The sequence below is a fragment of the Plectropomus leopardus genome, chromosome 12 (assembly GCF_008729295.1).
Source record: "Plectropomus leopardus isolate mb chromosome 12, YSFRI_Pleo_2.0, whole genome shotgun sequence".
Classification (NCBI taxonomy): Eukaryota; Metazoa; Chordata; class Actinopteri; order Perciformes; family Serranidae; genus Plectropomus; species Plectropomus leopardus.
The window spans coordinates 23,334,125-23,351,897 of NC_056474.1; the positions used below are offsets into that span (position 1 = coordinate 23,334,125).

The following is a 17,773-nucleotide window of genomic DNA, read 5'->3' on the forward strand; positions in this document are numbered from 1 at the left end:
GAAAGGGCCAAACACTGTACTTCTTTAAATAGCCAGCTAGTCCCCATAAACCTCCATGTTAAAATGACAAACTTTACAGCAGAAATAAAGAAGTTCAAAGCCTGACACTTCAACTAAAACACAAGAAACGTGTGCTCCAGAAAAGGATAAGCGCTCAATGAAGACCTTAGGGTCACTGATCAGTGGAGTTGGAGCAAGCTGAGTTGGATAAGGCATTGGTTGATATGGTTGTACTGGATGCACAGCCCTTTAAAGTGATGGAGGCTTCAGGGCCTTTGTACAAAGGCTTGACCCCACATATGTCCTGCCTTCTCGACAGACTTTAAAAACTATGGTAGCAAAAAGTATGAGGAGGCCAAAAAAAAGGCAATGCAAGAGCTGGAGAAACCAGAGGCACTCAGTGTGACTGCAGACATGTGGACATCCACGAACATGGATGCATATCTTGGGGTCATTTGCTACTTTGTTAATTAGTACATGGAGCTAGCAAGTGTCTTGCTTAATGTGGGACATTTTACACACTCCCACACAGCAGAGAACTTGAGGGATGCCATGGAGCTGCAACTGAATCAATGGGGCTTGAGACAGAAAGTTCAATGTTTAATTACAGATAATGCATCCAATATGATCCTTTGTGCTAAACTTCTTAATGTGAGGAATATGCCATTTTTGCACATGGTTTCAATCTTGTTGTGAAGAAGGTACTGGAACTAACTCCTGCACTAACTGATCTTAGAACAAGAGCTTGAATAATTGTAACTTTTAAAACCAGTGGAAAAGTAAAGGGAAAACTGACAGAGGTTCAAAATCAACAACAGAAGCCACCACATAAGCTCATACAAAAAGTAGAAACGAGATGGAATTCAAAATACTTCATGTTGCAAAGACTGTATGAACACTGTGAACCTGTCGGTGCAGCAGTGGCATCCTTGACAACGGACATGACTCCCCTCTCATTTACTGACTATGAAACAATCATCTACTCATCTATTACAGTACAAAAAAAACTGTCTTGATCTTTATAGCCAGTTCCCTGGTCATGACAACTGCAGGGGGCTGAATTTTTACGACTCACCTTTTTCCATTTCATTACGGCTCAAAGTTTCACATAACTAATGCGAAGGCTGCTTTGACTGAGGCTGTCTGTGAAGTGTTACCACAGTCTGTGAGACAGATCCAGCCCTCACTCCTCTATAGCTTCATCCTGTGGTCCAAATATGGTCACTACTGGCTCCAAAACTCCCAAATGGCAGCAGCAAAAATGCTGAACTTGAGGCTACAAATTGGGAATCCACAAACTAATTGGTTATGTCACGCTGGCACTGTCCATTAGTTTTACAGCCTGGTTTCATGCAGGCTACATAAACGTGTCCAGTCTGGTGAAAAATAATACTTCATTACCAAGTTTGGCATTGAAATAGCAGGAGTATAGGCTACCAGTCACAAAAATGAAATATTAGTTGTCACATTGAGAGTGGTTGTTAATACTCATCCCAATTTGTATGATTGGATGAAGATTTAGAAAACTTTCTCTATCACATTGTTTTTAGTTAAGGTCTCTCACTCACTCACACACACACACACACACACACACACACACACACACACACACACAGACAAATATTAAAACACAAACAATTGCATAAATAGTGGCAGGTGTGCAAAGCTTTATTTGAAAAGCAGTGATGCTCTATTTGACCTTATATAAAATAGATATTGCAGTGGGAAAAAAGTCTTTGTAAACTCTTTTTTTCTTCTTAGTCAGACATACTCTCAAGCTGCTGCCTGATGAGAGTCGCTATAAGGAGCGATAAGTTTGCCAATGTTTTGACTTCATGACTGTATTCTTCCTTCTGCAGGCAAAATGCAGATCAGCTGGTTGCATAGCGATCTCTCCAGGACCAGAAGCATGTTATGTTGGTTATCCAAGAAGAAGAAACCTAGGTTTTTAAAAAGTGCAATTGCTTGAACTTGTTAAATAAATATTTGTAAAAAAAAACAGGAGGGACTGAGGCCCAGTAAGGCTCAGCTACAGATAGTAAAAATGAGGACTACTAACCCTTACAACCTTAAAATATCACAGTGTTTTTGTGCCAAAGGATGGGAGACTGGGTCCCAGAGAGAGGTTCCTTTTTTAGGGGACCTTACAGATGAGATTATTGGAGATGCTGGAGGTGATAAACACACTGTGGAATTTGTGTCTGGAGGTCTGAAATGCTATGCGTATTGGACACTCCAAAACCTCTAAGCAACACTAATGTCCTCACACAGATTTCATGTACTGCTAAATTCCAAGACTGTGTTGGTGGACTTACTTCATGCACAGATAACACTTTCATGAAATATCAGTATATTTTGGTCAGATGTAAGGGAATGATGAGGAGAAAAAAAGGCAGCCAGTTGTGCAAAGTTCCAAGGGTATTGCCACCAAAATGGCCGACAAACTTAAATATGTCAGGTTGCTTTGCCATATCATAGTTTCTTCATGGTCAGGTAGCAAACGCTCTGAAACCCAGTACCCGTCTGTCCACAGCCCAAGTGTTGGGGACATCTGCTAATGAATGGAAATGCTGTCCAAAAGCATCCTGTTGAGAGTATCAAATCTACATGATGTTGAAATTAAATTGCATCCATGCCTTTCACAACCCCCTCAGCTGCTGCCACTCATTGTTTGGCATCTCTGTGCAAATATTGGCATGGCAGTCTTTTTGTTAGAATTATGTCATTGTGAATAAACAGCAGACTAAAAGTGACAAATACTTTCCCCATGTTTGGTTTGGGAAAAAAAAACATTCAGTCACCTCAACATTTTCTTTACACGTGCTATATATAACCTGCAGAGATGGGAATGCTTTCTAAAACCCTCATTTCAACAGGGCCAAATCTGCCCGGTGGGGAAATTAAACTGTAGCTGTCAGCGCCACCTCAGCTGTGCTGCTCTCTGTGTGAACACACAAACGAGCAGAGAAAACCTATCTCGGTTTAAATGGATCCATTTGCGAATACATTATTCATGTTTCCCCGGTAAGCACTAATATATTTTTACCTGCTGCTATGTTTAATTCATTACTTGGAGACATTGCTCTTGCCTCCAAACCGGATGAATAAATTGTGAGATGTTGTGATATTCCTCAGAGGTTGTTGTGTCCATTGCAAGCCCTGGATGGCACTAATGGTCCCTTCTCCTCCAAAAAAAAAAAAAAAAATCAATCTAGCACCAAAATCGACTGTCCTTTCAAAATAAATATTCCTCTGGGGGTTACCAAATTAGGGCAAATAGCAGGTGCTACAAGTTTGAGCTTGTGGCCAAACTGTCATTATTTTCCCCTGACAGCAGAGTGTTTAAAATGGCATCAGCACTAATGAACAACTAACATCAGTCTGCCACACCTGTTGCAGCAACTTTTTGTCCAAGTTTCTTGGATGTGGGCAGAAAACAACATGGCTAAACTTTCTTTCTGTCCACACCATGACACTAATTGAGCATTTTATATGAGGGAGAAAATTTCCTTCCAAAGCCCTTTTTACACAGATCATGCTATAGGCCCTTGACCATGTCCCCTCTTTATGCCACCTCTGAATGCTTACACAGAATGGACCACAGGGGCATCATGCTGCTCTGGAGTGTGAGGTTTAGATAGCATGCCGGCATCGCAGAGGCAATAGAGGCGGGACATCTAACACAACAATGTTGGCCTTTCATGTTTCATAACATGAAAGCGCTTTATAAATGATAACTATGGCATAACATGGCAATAAAAATCATTTACTGTCTGTTATCTGGTGGCTGATATCATCTGCATGGAGGGTAAGCAGTTCTGGAATCTCGTTGTTTAATGAATTTGCCAACATTTATGGGCACTGTTCTTCTTTGGTTAGCCGCTAACTCTATCTACCAGCCTGGATGTTGCGTGATCAATTGTCCACACACACATCAGGAGAAATATAAACACTATGAATGCCACAGTCACAAAAGTTAAAGGATCAGTACAGCAGACCACTTCCGTATTCAGATTCACAGAGAGGCTTAATAAAAATGTCTGCCTCCAAAATAGAAACATCACAGAACAGATGTTGTTATAAAAAGCTGTTAATTCTTCAGTTTAATAGTACTGAACCAGCTGCAACTGGCAAAGCATGTGTTTGCTAAGTATCAATTTAGAGTGCAGGGTCTCCCCGTGTTTTATTACAACTAGCAGGCAACATATGTTGATCAATATTCAGTCTGTAGGAAATTATCGTGCAGCTAAATTGCAAATTAAAACCAGAAAGCAAGAGAAAAAGAAGACAATAGGGCAAGAAACAAACAAGCTGGGAAAAAAAAAACTATGCTGGAAAAAGTAAGAGGATGAAGTAAACTGCAGATGGAAAGGCAGATAATAGGGAGAAGGAGCCTGCTGAGCTGAAAATAGCTTTATTGTCTCTGTGTGCGAGGTAACAGCAAAATAGGTCTCCAGTGTAAATGCCAGGATGTAGGTGTTTGTAATGGGCAAGGAGCAGTGGGCTGAATGAGATACTTCAGCAAGTGAGTGCCTCAAGACACTGATGACAACAGAGTGGCTTGGCGAAGATCCGGAGAGAGATACACTTGAAGTGTAAAACTGAAACACAGAAGTCTTTGAGTTTCATCACATCATTCTTACTAATGTACCTTTCAACAGCAAGCGTCAGCACACAGAGCAGAGTGCTTTATTTGGCTTTATCAATGAATCCAAAAACCAATGGATTTGTCTACATTTTGTCCTGATACAAAAAAACACCTTTGTGCCTTCTTGCTGCATATATCCTCCGTTGACTGTGTAGAGGTCTTCTAAAGTCAGGTCTGGTTAGTGATAATTACAGATTGTTATTGAGAAAATACAAGTTTGTTTATAAAATGTTTAACAATTAGGTAGGTCAGAAGGTGTGAACGCGAGTACTGACTGTCTTAACCAACTTTTGTCACAATAAAAGAAAAACCCACAAATAACCACAGAAGACTGCTCTAGTACACCTAACAGATGTTTATTAAAAAGGAATAGTTGATCAATGTGTGTGTGGCAAGGGAGATCTCCATGCGATCAAGTTTCAAAAGAAACTTAAGATGGCTGACATGGAAACGTTACATCAGGTCCTGGTCAATAGAGGTGAAGGCGGGAGATTTCAGTGAGACAATGGTCACAATGCTGCTGGCTCCACATGCTCATTTTAAACACATGCATGATGGCACCCAGCAGAGCTGTACATACTGTATGCTCTTAATAGGTGGCCGTGCTATCAGGAGTCACACAGATGTGAGGGATGTGGTAACTATGAGCCACTTACAGGATGATGTTTGTGATACTTGCAGATGTGTGTGTATATGTATACATTTGCACGAGGAGACAATGGTAAACAGACCCGCACTTACACAACGCTTTATTAGTTGTTCGACCACTCAAAGCGCTTTCACACTACGAGTTTAGTTTATTAAGTTTATTTGAATCAGGGACAATGTACACAATAACATTAGTCTCAGACAGAAAAGATGTTTTGTACCAGATTTAATTTACTAGCTAATTTCCATCTGTAGTCCCTGGGCAGGTAAGGGCAGCAGTGAAATACAGATCATACCAACAACAAAACAGTCAGTCACACACACACACAAACACACACACACAGGCCATGTTTCATAAATGATAAGAGCACATAACAATATAGGGATATTAGAAAATTATATACCTGTTTCCCAGAGTTCTTGAAAACTTTTTGGGATGAGAAATTAATGCGTACAAGACCGGTTCCTTAAAATCCATTTTTTTTTATTTGTGGAGAAAATATGGAAGTCTGTGCAAAGTTTCAGATTAGTTGGGAGATTATTTCATGCTTTTATGCTTCAAAAGAAAAGACTTTTAGACTTTTAGTGCCAGAGGGTTTAGTGGTGCAGACAAAATTGGAGCATCCAATTGCAGATGACTCTCTTTAATAGCAAGACATTAAATAAAATGCAGGAGATGTAGGTGTAGACACTGAACATCAGTAAAGGAGGTTTGTTCATTTGGATCCTCCCCATAAAACTGAGCATTACTTTCAAATATTCTCTATTTCCTCAATCAGATTTAAGTCTTTACTCATTTATCTGAGGGATTTAAAGCCAGCAGGGTTTTTTGAAGACAAAAGATTGTAATTAATAGTCGAGGTCGTTTGGATTCTGTTGAAGGCCTGCAGCCTCTCCCTCATAGCTCTCCAACCACCTGATAAGAGTGCACAGAGGTGAAAGTGAAAAATATTTTTAGAAAATCAATTTATTATTGGATAGCAAGGCTGTCAGGTGGCTCTGCCGTGATAACTGATATGTATCAGGGAGGAACACTGACTCCTCTGTGTGGAGGCAGACAAAAAGGAGAAGTTGGAAATGTTTTTGAGAGAGAGAGAGGTGACAAGTGTGAGGATTATCCTTTTTAAAAGTACCCGTCGTCTGCAGGAAGCCATGTTTAAAAAGTTGTCCTCTACTGCGGTTATTTTGCTGTCACAGATTAGCTCTGTTTCTCCAGGGGCTGTTGTTTTTCCATTAGAGATTAGACCGCTGTTATCTCCTATTAAGAAGGGAAGGTGTAAGAGTTGAGGTGCTCTTCAGCCAAAGCTGTGAGACTGTAGAGCAATCTGAAATATTCTCTGCAGACGTAACATCAGCTTAATCTGTTTCATGATAAATCTGCCCTTACGCGTATTGCCTTGTCTTAATTCTCCTTGTCCTTACCTGAGATATCAGGTGAAATTGCTCACTGGGAGCAAGCAGGATGGAAAGGAAAACTGTTCTAGCGTCCAACCTCTTACATTTTCAGACATTTGTCAGAAGAACCCTGGATTAATGGTCCAGTGAGAAATGCAAACAAATTTTTTTTTTTTTTTTTGACTCTCTGAAAACTTGGACATCCAAGTCAAGACCCTGAAAAGAGGATTTCTGAAGTTACGTAGGCTACAGCAAAGCTGGTAGCTTGAAGGTTTGAAGGTCAGCTGCCGTTCAAAGCTGATCAAAAACTCACAGAAAACGTGAAACAATTTACAGTTGACCTTGCATATTTTCAGCCAACTTGAACTCTCAAGGGATTGGGCGAAGGCAGGGTACACCCTGGACAGGTCGCCAGACTATCGCAGGGCTGACACATAGAGACAGACAACCTTTCACACTCTCATTCACACCTATGAGCAATTTAGAGTCACCAATTAACCTGCATGTGTTTGAAATGTGGGAGGAAGCCAGAAAACATGGAGAAAGCCCACCACATAGCTCACAAAATGGTTTGTTTTCTACACAATACATATGAGGACTGAGCTGCTGGTTTGGGCTTTGTACATCAGACTAACTCCCCCACCTCCAGTACAGAAGCAGTTCATAGTTATTTCCCAAACCTACCTGTAGACTTAGCTATGTTTCTTTGTATTTCCCCTTGCATTTTTTGAATAGGAGTCATTTACACAGGGAATACTGGGAAAATGTCCCCACCACTTTTTTTAAAATGGCTGATTTTGTACCCATCACCTTTTACAATCATAATTTGTCAAATGTTCCAAAGCTTGGTTTACACCAAGAAATGTCAAAAAACAGGAACGCAGAAAGATTTGTTTGCACAACATACAATGCAATGTTAATATAGAAGAAACAAATCTGCATTGTAAAAAGAATGAATGCTAAACAAAAAAAACCTTGTCTGGCCTCTCACCTGCAGCCTGACCCTAGCCAATAAACTTGTGCATAAAAACTCCCTGAAAATGGGAAAGAAGTGCTTGATGCTCAAAATATCTGGGGGAAGACAGCCAGCCCTTCGACCCCACAACTTTTCAACACAACGAGACACCCTTGACTTTTTACAAACTAAAGAACAGTTGTATTTTTTCTAAAAACTATTTAAAAAAACCCTTAACTTTTGGATCTTAACCTCCATCTGGTCATGAGACACTGGTACAGAAGACACTTATTGATTCCTAAATTGGGGGACTTAGGACCTTTGTGACACAGTGGAGAAAGCCCAGATTCACACAATGTAACATGTGCATTTACTTTTTTTCTTGAAACTTCTGCGTCAACGGACAAGTGATATACTGGGCTTTGTAGTTTAATACATCTGCCCCTGTATGCAAAGCTCACTGCTGAGGAAAATTAAAAGATTGTGTTCTCTTTCACATTAGTTTCAGTACTTAACTAATATTTACAGGGTCCCAGACATCACATTCTTCAGTGTTAATAGATTTTAATGAGCTGTTTGGTCAGGCAGCTACCAAATCTAACAGATGTTCTGAATAACAATCCCACACATGAAATGAAGTGTATGTTCGATCATTTTGTTAGACAACAGAAATGAGGAGTGAAGGGGGGTGATAGTGGACTGATTCTCTCCTACATGCTGTATGTGGGCTGATAATTAGCAGGACAAACTCTGCCATCTAATTACTCATCTGATTGAATTTCAAACTGCAGTGAGAAACATCTCCGCAGCCACTCATATGATAAACTGTGGGAGGGCGGGATAATTACCAGCAGCCTGCGATGAGGGGAGATCTTTTCATTCCAACAGAGCGTCAAAGAGGAAGCAGAGAGATCGTCCTCTGTTACTCTACTACTGTGAGATGAAATAATGAAATAAATTTAGTCTTATTGAGACAGACAAGACTCCCAAAAGACTAAATATAATATATAAAGACTATATTTCAGCTGGGATGGTGCCTTATGTGTGTTCTCATGTGTCTCATAATATTTCTTGTGTAAAAATAAAAGTAATTAAAGTTGTTGACTTATCTTTGGTTTTTATTTTCTGAGATCATGGATTATGACGATACTCTTTGCTTGGCTTTTACAGTGACTTAGATTTTCAAATGACTTACCTAACTCCTGATTAATTGTTAATAGTGGTAAAATATTTTGACATTTGACAAATATGTCCAACAAATCTACTCAGATGACTGTCAGTATATCAATGTAGTATCTTGCATCAATGGATGTCCAAACAGGCTTACAAGTCAGACTATCAGTTTCCATAAGAACATAAGTATGAGACCAAATAGGAAAAGGGAAAATATTATTCTGTATGCCTTCATACTTGACATGCATCAAATTAACATAATTTCACATTATTATTATTATTATTATTATTATTATTATTATTATTATTATTATTATTGTTGTTATTATTATTATTATTATTATTATTGTTATTATACTACCACTACTACTACTACTACTACTACTACTACTACTACTACTACTACTACTACTACTACTACTACTACTATTATTATTATTATTATTTATTATTACTATTACTATTACTATTACTATTACTAGTATTATTATTATTATTACTACAAGTATGAATGTGCACAGGCTGAGTCTGTCAAGATGCTGGCTTGTCCTGCAAAACTACTCCAATGCTGGTGAAATACCAAGTTGCAGTCCCAGTCACTGACAAGCCAAGCAAATATTGATATTTTTTAATCTATTCCTTAAATGCCCTTGTTGGTGCATTTGCTTCTCATTAGAGCAATTGTGTTTTTCAGTTTGTTAATTGAGTTTTCCTGAATCTTTGTATAGAAGAAAAGGTCTATCACTCCACTAGTATACACTGATTTAACAAAATATGTTTAACTTTCCAGATATGAAGTTGCATCCACCTATAAATAATCTCAAAGCCTGAAACTCCTTCTTTTTATCTTCTCCTTTTGTGACTGATTTGATAAGGGAAATCAATATGAGGAAATGACTTTTACTCAGATTCATCTTATCTTTTTATATCATAAAAGGAGCAAATGTCCCTGGTATTTTGTCAGTCACTCTAAAGATGTCTCTAAGCTGTAGCAAATGCCACCTTAACCTTTTGAATGACTGAAATGGATCCAGTCTGGTGTGACACTGGAGGTCCGAGTCAGTTAATTTGCTATACATCAGTATTTGAAACAGGCAACAATAAAAACAAATGACAGCATGCAGGACAGCATATTATGCGTTAAACATCAGCTAAATCAGACCTTAACTGCATTTTTTCATGATTTAAATATTTGAGGGATTGCTTATGTTAAAAGCTCGACACCTGTCTCGACTTTGCATAAATCCAATTATTATTCTAGAGAAGACCATAATTTGCACACAGTTTCTCCACCTGTATATCAGACATATGATATTATGACAACTGTGTAACCACAGTAATTGCCCTGACATGGTAATAAGTAGTTCTGGTAATATGTGGTGAAAATAGATTGAATGTTTTTGAGCCCGTTGGAGCCTCAACTTGTCAGTGTCAGACATCATTTGTAAATGCTACATATCTGTCCTGTTTGTGACACATGGAAATACATACTGCTGTAAATGGACTAAAATAAAGATAGTGATATTAGCAAGAAAATTAAGCCCATTTTACATGATCATAAGGTAGATTTCAACAAAAGCTCTGGCTGTGCAACAGTGTTGGAATTAATAATGTTTTCTGTTCATTTCCCTTCAAACATATTTGAGAAAACTGATTTTAATCTTTATATTACTTTTAAAGGGGGACGTGTGTGATACAGTACATTATTCAGTCATTACAGCACCAGGAGCAAATGTTGGCTATTTAAAATCCCTTCAGTGTCTCTGCGCTGAATTATTCTGCTACATTCATATTATTCATGGAGTGTTCTTCTAAATTAATAAAATAATGGTCGATCTTAATTTTTTAATTACATGTTATCATAAATGAAACCTGTGAATTTACAGCAATGAGTGAGCAGATGTCCATCAAGTCCCCTGTTTTCCTCTGAGGAGTTGCTGATGAGGGAATCAACTTCCTAGCTACAAAACATCAAGAGTAGATGGTTAGAGTGCCTCTTAAAGAAGTAATAGAGTCAATCAGTTGGAGCCTTTGCTGTTTTTTTTCACTGAACTTAAAGGCCCTCTCCAGACACATTTTAGAGTAGACCTTTAATACAAGTTTGTTGTTTGACATGGTTTTCCTACATAGTGTAGAAAAAGGGACTGCACTGAGAAATGTGCATGTGTTAGGTTGACTGGTGAAAGCAGTGAGAGCAGGGAGCATAAAGATGATGAGGGTTTGAGGAAACACCTGGGCATTGGATGTAAACATATTGCCATATATGAATATAATGCGGGGCTTTGATATAATATTCTTGTGTGGCAATAGGGTTAAAAGACAAGTCACAGTTGGAGCCAATTGCAACTGAATTCATGCCTTCAAGCTGACCAGCTCGAGCACATCACACTAACTCTCCTGACAATTTCAGGTTTTTTTCCCCCCATTTTCTTATCCCCCTTACGTTCCTTCCATGGTGTACTCGCAGTTGATGAGGTTGGTGTACTATGAGGTATATTGGGTGGGTTACGGATGAGGAAGTTGATTTATTCTTACTCCAGTAGTTTTGTGGTTGATTGGTATGTGCATTGTCTAGATTGTGATGATTTCCTCAAACTTTTTACTCCGGGCAATTTTGGGGCCCCTCTCAGGATGGCGCCCTATGGCAAGTGTTGCCACTGCATCTGCGGCAGCATGATACGCAGACAAGAGGTGTCAGTTAAGTAAAGATGGGCCCTGTCACGTTTGCATGATACACCACTGGATGGCGTCAGGTTTAAATGCTGCGAGTAAAGACATAATATTAGGATGGTTCCAAATAACCCTGGACTTTCAATTCCAGAGTCCAGTATTTGCTTCCAGTCTGTTTTTCTTCTACACCTCACCATGTGCCCCTTTTGCCTAAACTTTACCATTTGTGCCCTTATTGCCTCATCTTAATAATATGTGTCAGCTTGTGCTTTTTTTTTTTTAACCCCCAGCATTGGTTGCCATGTGCTTGTGTTGCTTAAACAGTGAAATCCCACTGTGCTTTTGTTGATATCTCCGTACCAGCGTATGGAGATATCTTTAGTGTAAAATATAGACATAGAAGTCTACTGCAAAGTGGCAATATGTTATTACTTGGGATAAGAACATGTTGGCTTCACCCACTGAGGCTTAACTTGTCAAGGCAACTCCTTCTGTAAAAAGTATGTTTGCAGTTGTTGAACTGCAGTGCATGTGTGATTGGCTTTGTCATATTCAAGGCAGATTTACACCATGTGGACACATTTTAGTAGATGATAATCAAACCTCCATGATGCTTCCAGGTCAGTGGCCTGGTGTGCAGATAACGATCCATTGTGGCAGCAATGATCTGCCATATTCAAGCTTCACAACCGAACAATTCTGTAGCTTATGGCTGACGGTTCAAAGTGATGGATCTCAGTGGCATTTATCATCCCAATCAAATACATTAACTGTAAACTGCACTTCCAACATATGACTAAGAAGATGTATTACATTAGATGCTAGTGTGCAGCAGATTAATCAATCCCCATAATGTTTTGCTTCATCAAGGACATTGACGAATTGAAGACAACTCGGTTATCAGTATCACATCTCGTCTCTAATCACAGCCAATGAGAGGAGTTTTAAATGAATCAAGCAGCTATCACTGATCTGAGGCAGCTGAATCATCTCCAGCATCTTGAGTGTTTAAACAGGCAGAGAGGCTAAGTGGCTCTTCACATTCAATCTCTTTGACATTCTCAGCTCCTGGATGCTTCACAGCTCTACATATTTTCCTCAGCTGTGGTCTGCAGCAATGTTCTCTCATACCAAAAGTAGGGTCAATTTCCCCCCACTTCCAAAACGAATTGTATGACCGGCACTAAAACAACATTATCACTTGACTCACATATGATGTCTAGCATAACATGCTACACAAATGAGCATATTAGGGCTACATTTGGGACACACACCAGTCTACTAGATGAAAGTTCTGTGTTTGTGTGTGTTTTGAAGTGTATAACCTCTGTAAATATGTATTTATCTGAAAGGTCCAGTGTGTAGGATTTAAGGGCAGAAATGTGTATATATATGTTTTCATTGGTTTATAATCACCTGAAAATAAGAATAGTTTTCGTTACCTCAGAATGATCAGCTTGTATCTACATATGGAGCAGGTCCTCTTTTGCCATGTTGTATTGCAGTAGCTCAAATTAAGGAGGACAAATCAAACGTTTTTGCGTTTGCCAGCAAAGTTTCAGGTCTGCCACCTCTCTGGTAGATGCCACTAAATCCTACACACTGGACCTTTAAATTTATACAAGGGTGTCAGACTCCTCCAAATGAAGGGAAAATCATGCTCAATCTCTGAAAAAAAACCCAAACATTTTATTTTCAAACAATTTGTGTGTAACCAAACAACCAGAATTATGGTTAAAATCTTCTGGACATTGTTTTTTTTTCTTCTTTTTTTATGGCATGTCACTCAAACTCACTGACATCAATGTTATTCGCCGACCACCAACTCTATGTACTATTACACCATTATAGTTACACCGAGAACCATTCAGCTTAACTACAAACCAGAAAAAAAACCAAGCCTCCTTCAGCAAAACCTAACTGGTAAACTTCAATGTCAAAATATTTTTAGGTATACAGGTACACATAGAAAAGTCAAAATAAGCAGCTGTTTTGACGTTGTTTTTCTGTATACTGATAATTGTTTGACAGAACAGTGGACCAAGCCTGTGTCAGTGTGTCAGTGTCATGGTAGAAACTGGTCAATTTTTGTTCTCTGACCCATTATGATAAATCAAAACAACATGATTTAATTTTTTTTTCTTCTGTTCAAAGCACTTCTCAAATTTGCTGGTTGCACTGATATCTGTGTGGACATGGTTACTCTTAGTCCTCACTGAGTTAAGGGGGTTGCTGCAGGACTGATGCAGCAGAGATGCTGCAGATAAGGACGTGTTAACACCAGTGACAGAAACACAATGGCTGCCATCTGCTGTTCGCTTGTTGTTGTTGGGTAAAAATTAAAATACACAGTTTAAAGACACCCTTTGAAGTTTTAGCAACTTTTGTCATTAAAATCCCATCTGTGCTTTGAGGTCCTGCAGAGAGACAGTGGTGTATGTTTGAAAAACAGCTGCTGTCGATCGTCTTTCTGCGTCTCACCCTCCCTCTATCAGCAGCACTCTTGACACATGGGTTGAATTAACACATGGGGGGGGATTTGCTTCATTCTCAAGTGTTAATATCAGCCTGTTTTCATTATATTCATGTCTGCTTGACAGTATCTTTCGGATTATCTCTCTGCCTCACTCTGATCATCTCTCTGCTCTGACGAGTCACACACAATCCACCTGTCAGACCGAAGCAGATTAGCATTTCAAAAACACATTAACTGTCTCTGCGTGCAGTGAACGAGGTGACAGACAGCCGCAGTGTTAGAGAGTCGACACTGCTGTCAGTGTTAAAAGCTTTACTCTTCAGAGACATTTAGAGAGCTGAGAGGGGACGCTCCCAGCAGGCGGCATACAGCAGGGATGAGAAAACTTTTAAGTAGGGAAGAAAGAAAAAGCAAAGTGAACTGGATGTAAAGTCAATTGAGGGAACCACACACAAGTCTAGAACTGATCACAGATCATGGATGTGATTTGGTTTTCTGTCAATGCTACCATGTTTAGAAAATAAAGGGGACAAGAATAAACGGAATGCCTGTGTCAGTCTACCAATACACTGATTATGGCTCAGAAAATGCAAACCTTCACTGCAACAAACATTCAAAGTCATTTACATATAAAAGTTTTTATAAATGAATTCAGACTAGGAGCTTAGTATTAATCGAACAAAGTTTTTAAAATTGTTTGAAGTATGGGAAGGCAAGAAGTCACTCTGGTGGCAGTTTCTGTGGGAGTTTTGCGGCTTGACTTTGTTTAAACAAGCCTTTCTCAAGCAACATTACATAAGAGAGGCCACTTTAATATGCTTCAGATGAACCTTTTGAGGCTCCAGATGTGTCTGCAGTTTTAATGAACCTTTTTGTGGTACTGTGTGTCGGGTAAAGGTTAACTATTTATCACATCTTTCTGACTGCCTATCCTTATGAGCTTCAAACAAAATCTAAGTTCAATGCTTCTCAAAACTGCTTAGTGCTTATATTTTTTAAGATTTTCACTACATCAAAGCTCATATCTGATATTATAGATAGTTGGTTTATTTTTTTTCAGCAATAGCCTTTCAATGTATTTATGTTTCATAGATACTTTTCAATAGTAGCAGAGTCTGCCATTTCCACCCTGGATTCAAATAACCTCCCTATGCTTCCTGACAATGTCTTTGTTTGGCTGTACTGTATACAAATACAGAGGCTTTATTTAATTTCTGACAAACTACCTGCGCAAGGGGGCAAGTAGCCCTCAGCCAAAGGTGTTGACAAATCAACCAGCGATGACATCTTAAAGGTCCAGTGTGTAGGATTAAGGGGGATATATTAGCAAAAAGGATTTTTTTCTTTCTTTTGTGTATAATCACTTAAAATAGGAAACATAGAGTTTTTGTTACCTCAGAATGAGCTGTTTACATCTCCATGTGGGATCCTTGTCTACAGTGGCCCAAAGCACACAAACCAAACACCAGCTCTAGACAGCCATTTGTTTTTGCATCAGGTTGTTTGGTAGAGTGAGGAACCTCTGTTGATAATTCCCAGTGAAAACCTCCTGAAGAAGTTTCAGCGGGTTGCAATTTGCAATCCGCACCACTAATATATAAGATTCAGGGGCATTTAGTGAAATCTAGACTAACATGCAATATCATAGTTTTTGGCCACATAGGGGCAACAGAAACGAGTTGTAAACAACAAACATCATCACCTTTTTAGTTAAAGTGGCACACTTGTTTGCAAAAATGTTGCGTATTTATACATCCAGCATAAATGGAACAATATTATAACTGACTCAGTGAGTCATGTTTCTGGCCACACAATGAGAGCAAGTCCATTGCTCACTGCCTTATTTAGCTCTGATTTTGGTCTCTACCAGCACCTGAGGGAAATATCTGTCACCTTAGCTGCAAAATGCTCCCTTTTGTTGACCAGCTAGTGTCTGTCTGTCTGCTGTTCAGTGCTTGTAAGGCAGTGTTTAGTGGTTTTTTTTGTTTTGTTGATAAAAACAGCTGCCTGATGCTATGAGAGTGAACCAAAAAGTAAAGTTACAGGCCTGAAATCAAAACAATAAGCTTAAACTCGAAGTTCATTACAAAGCTGAGGGTAAGTGCAAATTCTGGTGACAGTTTTGTGTGAGTTTATTACTATGATCAACTTCTTTCATAGAATATTGTTTTGTCTTTGTAATCTCATACATTGTTAGAAATATTGATCACAGTTGCTTTAAAGATTATAACTTTAAAGCTTAGTAGATCTGCAGCCAAACTCAAATTTGGAATCATTTTTGTAATATGGTGAGAGAAACTTCCCCCTCCATCAAGTACATTTACTTGAATTTTCACCAAAGATCTAACAGAATGTGAAAGCTTAAACCTTCAAAGAGGGATTAAAAACTGGAAGTAAGTAGGACAGATGGTGAAAAGAAAGAAAATTGCTGGAGGTTGAAGACATTGTTAAATATCCCTGGAGGGTTAGTGGGCGACCTTGTAAAAAGTTTGATCACAACCAAATGGAACTTCAAGGGGATTTAAAATAACCTCCTGCCAATTTCTCTTTACCCATCTCTTTCAAAGGAAAACTCAACCGCAAGAGGGCCTGGCTTCCTTAACCATACACCATAGAAAATACTGACACCTTCATTATTTCCAACATATCAATATGTGACAGTAGCCAGAGATTGTTACAAAGACATTAATTCAACATTTACATTTTTTTTATACTTACAGTTGAAACAAGGATATCGACAGCTCATAAGTCCAACACTGTTGCCTGTTCGTATCAGTATATTCAAAATTTACAGTAAAGGAACAGAGAGACAACACTGTGAATTGTTCTTTTTTTTTTTTTTTGTTTGCCATGCTGTGGAGCCATTTCTGCCAGCAGAGTCTCTGAGTGGCTCTGAGGTGTGGCAGGACTCCCCAGTCTGCAACTGCCAGTTCATCAGGTCATCAGCCCTCCACTTAAATGAAATACTCCTTTGGGTTTTCAGTGGAGACGCTCTGGGAGTCAGTCTGGTTGTTGAAAGGGAAATCTGGGCTGTCCTGCTTGACTCCCTTCACTTCCTGGTTTCGATATGTCTCTTTTCTCCGATAGAGGAATCTGGCAGTTATTGCGAGGCCGGTCACAATCACAAAGATCACCACTGCTATGATGCCTGCAAGGTAGAGGATATTTCAAGATGTAAAAGGCTGAGATAAGATAATTGTCTTCTCCAATTTTAATACAAGTGAAACTTTAACTAATCTGAAATCAGATCAAAATATCTGCCTATTTCTCCCCCATTGTACTGCCATTTAATTTCCTAATGTTTTCATTATCTTGCTAATCGAACTTTAAAGTACATTAAACACCATCTTAAATCTTTCGAATCTATCGGGCTCTTCTGCTCTGTTGAGCACATTTGGGAATATGAGAGCAGGCTTCATTTAATTGGAATTCCAAAATACATCTGAAATCAATTTAATACCACATTACTTTATAAAGAGACCATGCTTTTTTTTGGGTTTTTTTTAAGATAAAAGCAAAAAAGTTTTCCCATCAGCAAGTCATTCCTGCATAGGTTTAATTAGGTGAGCTGCCCTTTGTGCACTGAGACAGAGTCAGGCCGGTTTAATGGACAGTTTTAAATGACTATTCTCTGGGTCTCACCTTTTCTATCTACACGATTATAGATTGAACCTTTTCAGTCTTCAGTCTGAATCAATCTGTGCTGGCAGAGCAACAAAGTTTTAAATTAGTTTTAAATGAACTCTAGCCTGGCACATCACTTTACGCTTTCTTAAAGCTAAACATCTGTCCACAACTTTGTTCACAC

The 17,773-nt window shown here is 38.9% G+C and overlaps 1 protein-coding gene across 1 annotated transcript in view; it reads right to left on the reverse strand.

The window, feature by feature from the left end:
* Positions 1-16,820: 16,820 nt before the first annotated feature.
* The window catches only part of LOC121951098 (contactin-associated protein-like 5), a 70,847-nt gene continuing 69,894 nt past the window's right edge, over positions 16,821-17,773 (reverse strand). The window contains exon 22 of the mRNA XM_042497319.1: positions 16,821-17,113. Coding sequence (XP_042353253.1) covers positions 16,920-17,113 — 194 coding nt within the window. The 3' untranslated portion in view covers positions 16,821-16,919. The remainder of the gene's footprint in view (positions 17,114-17,773) is intronic.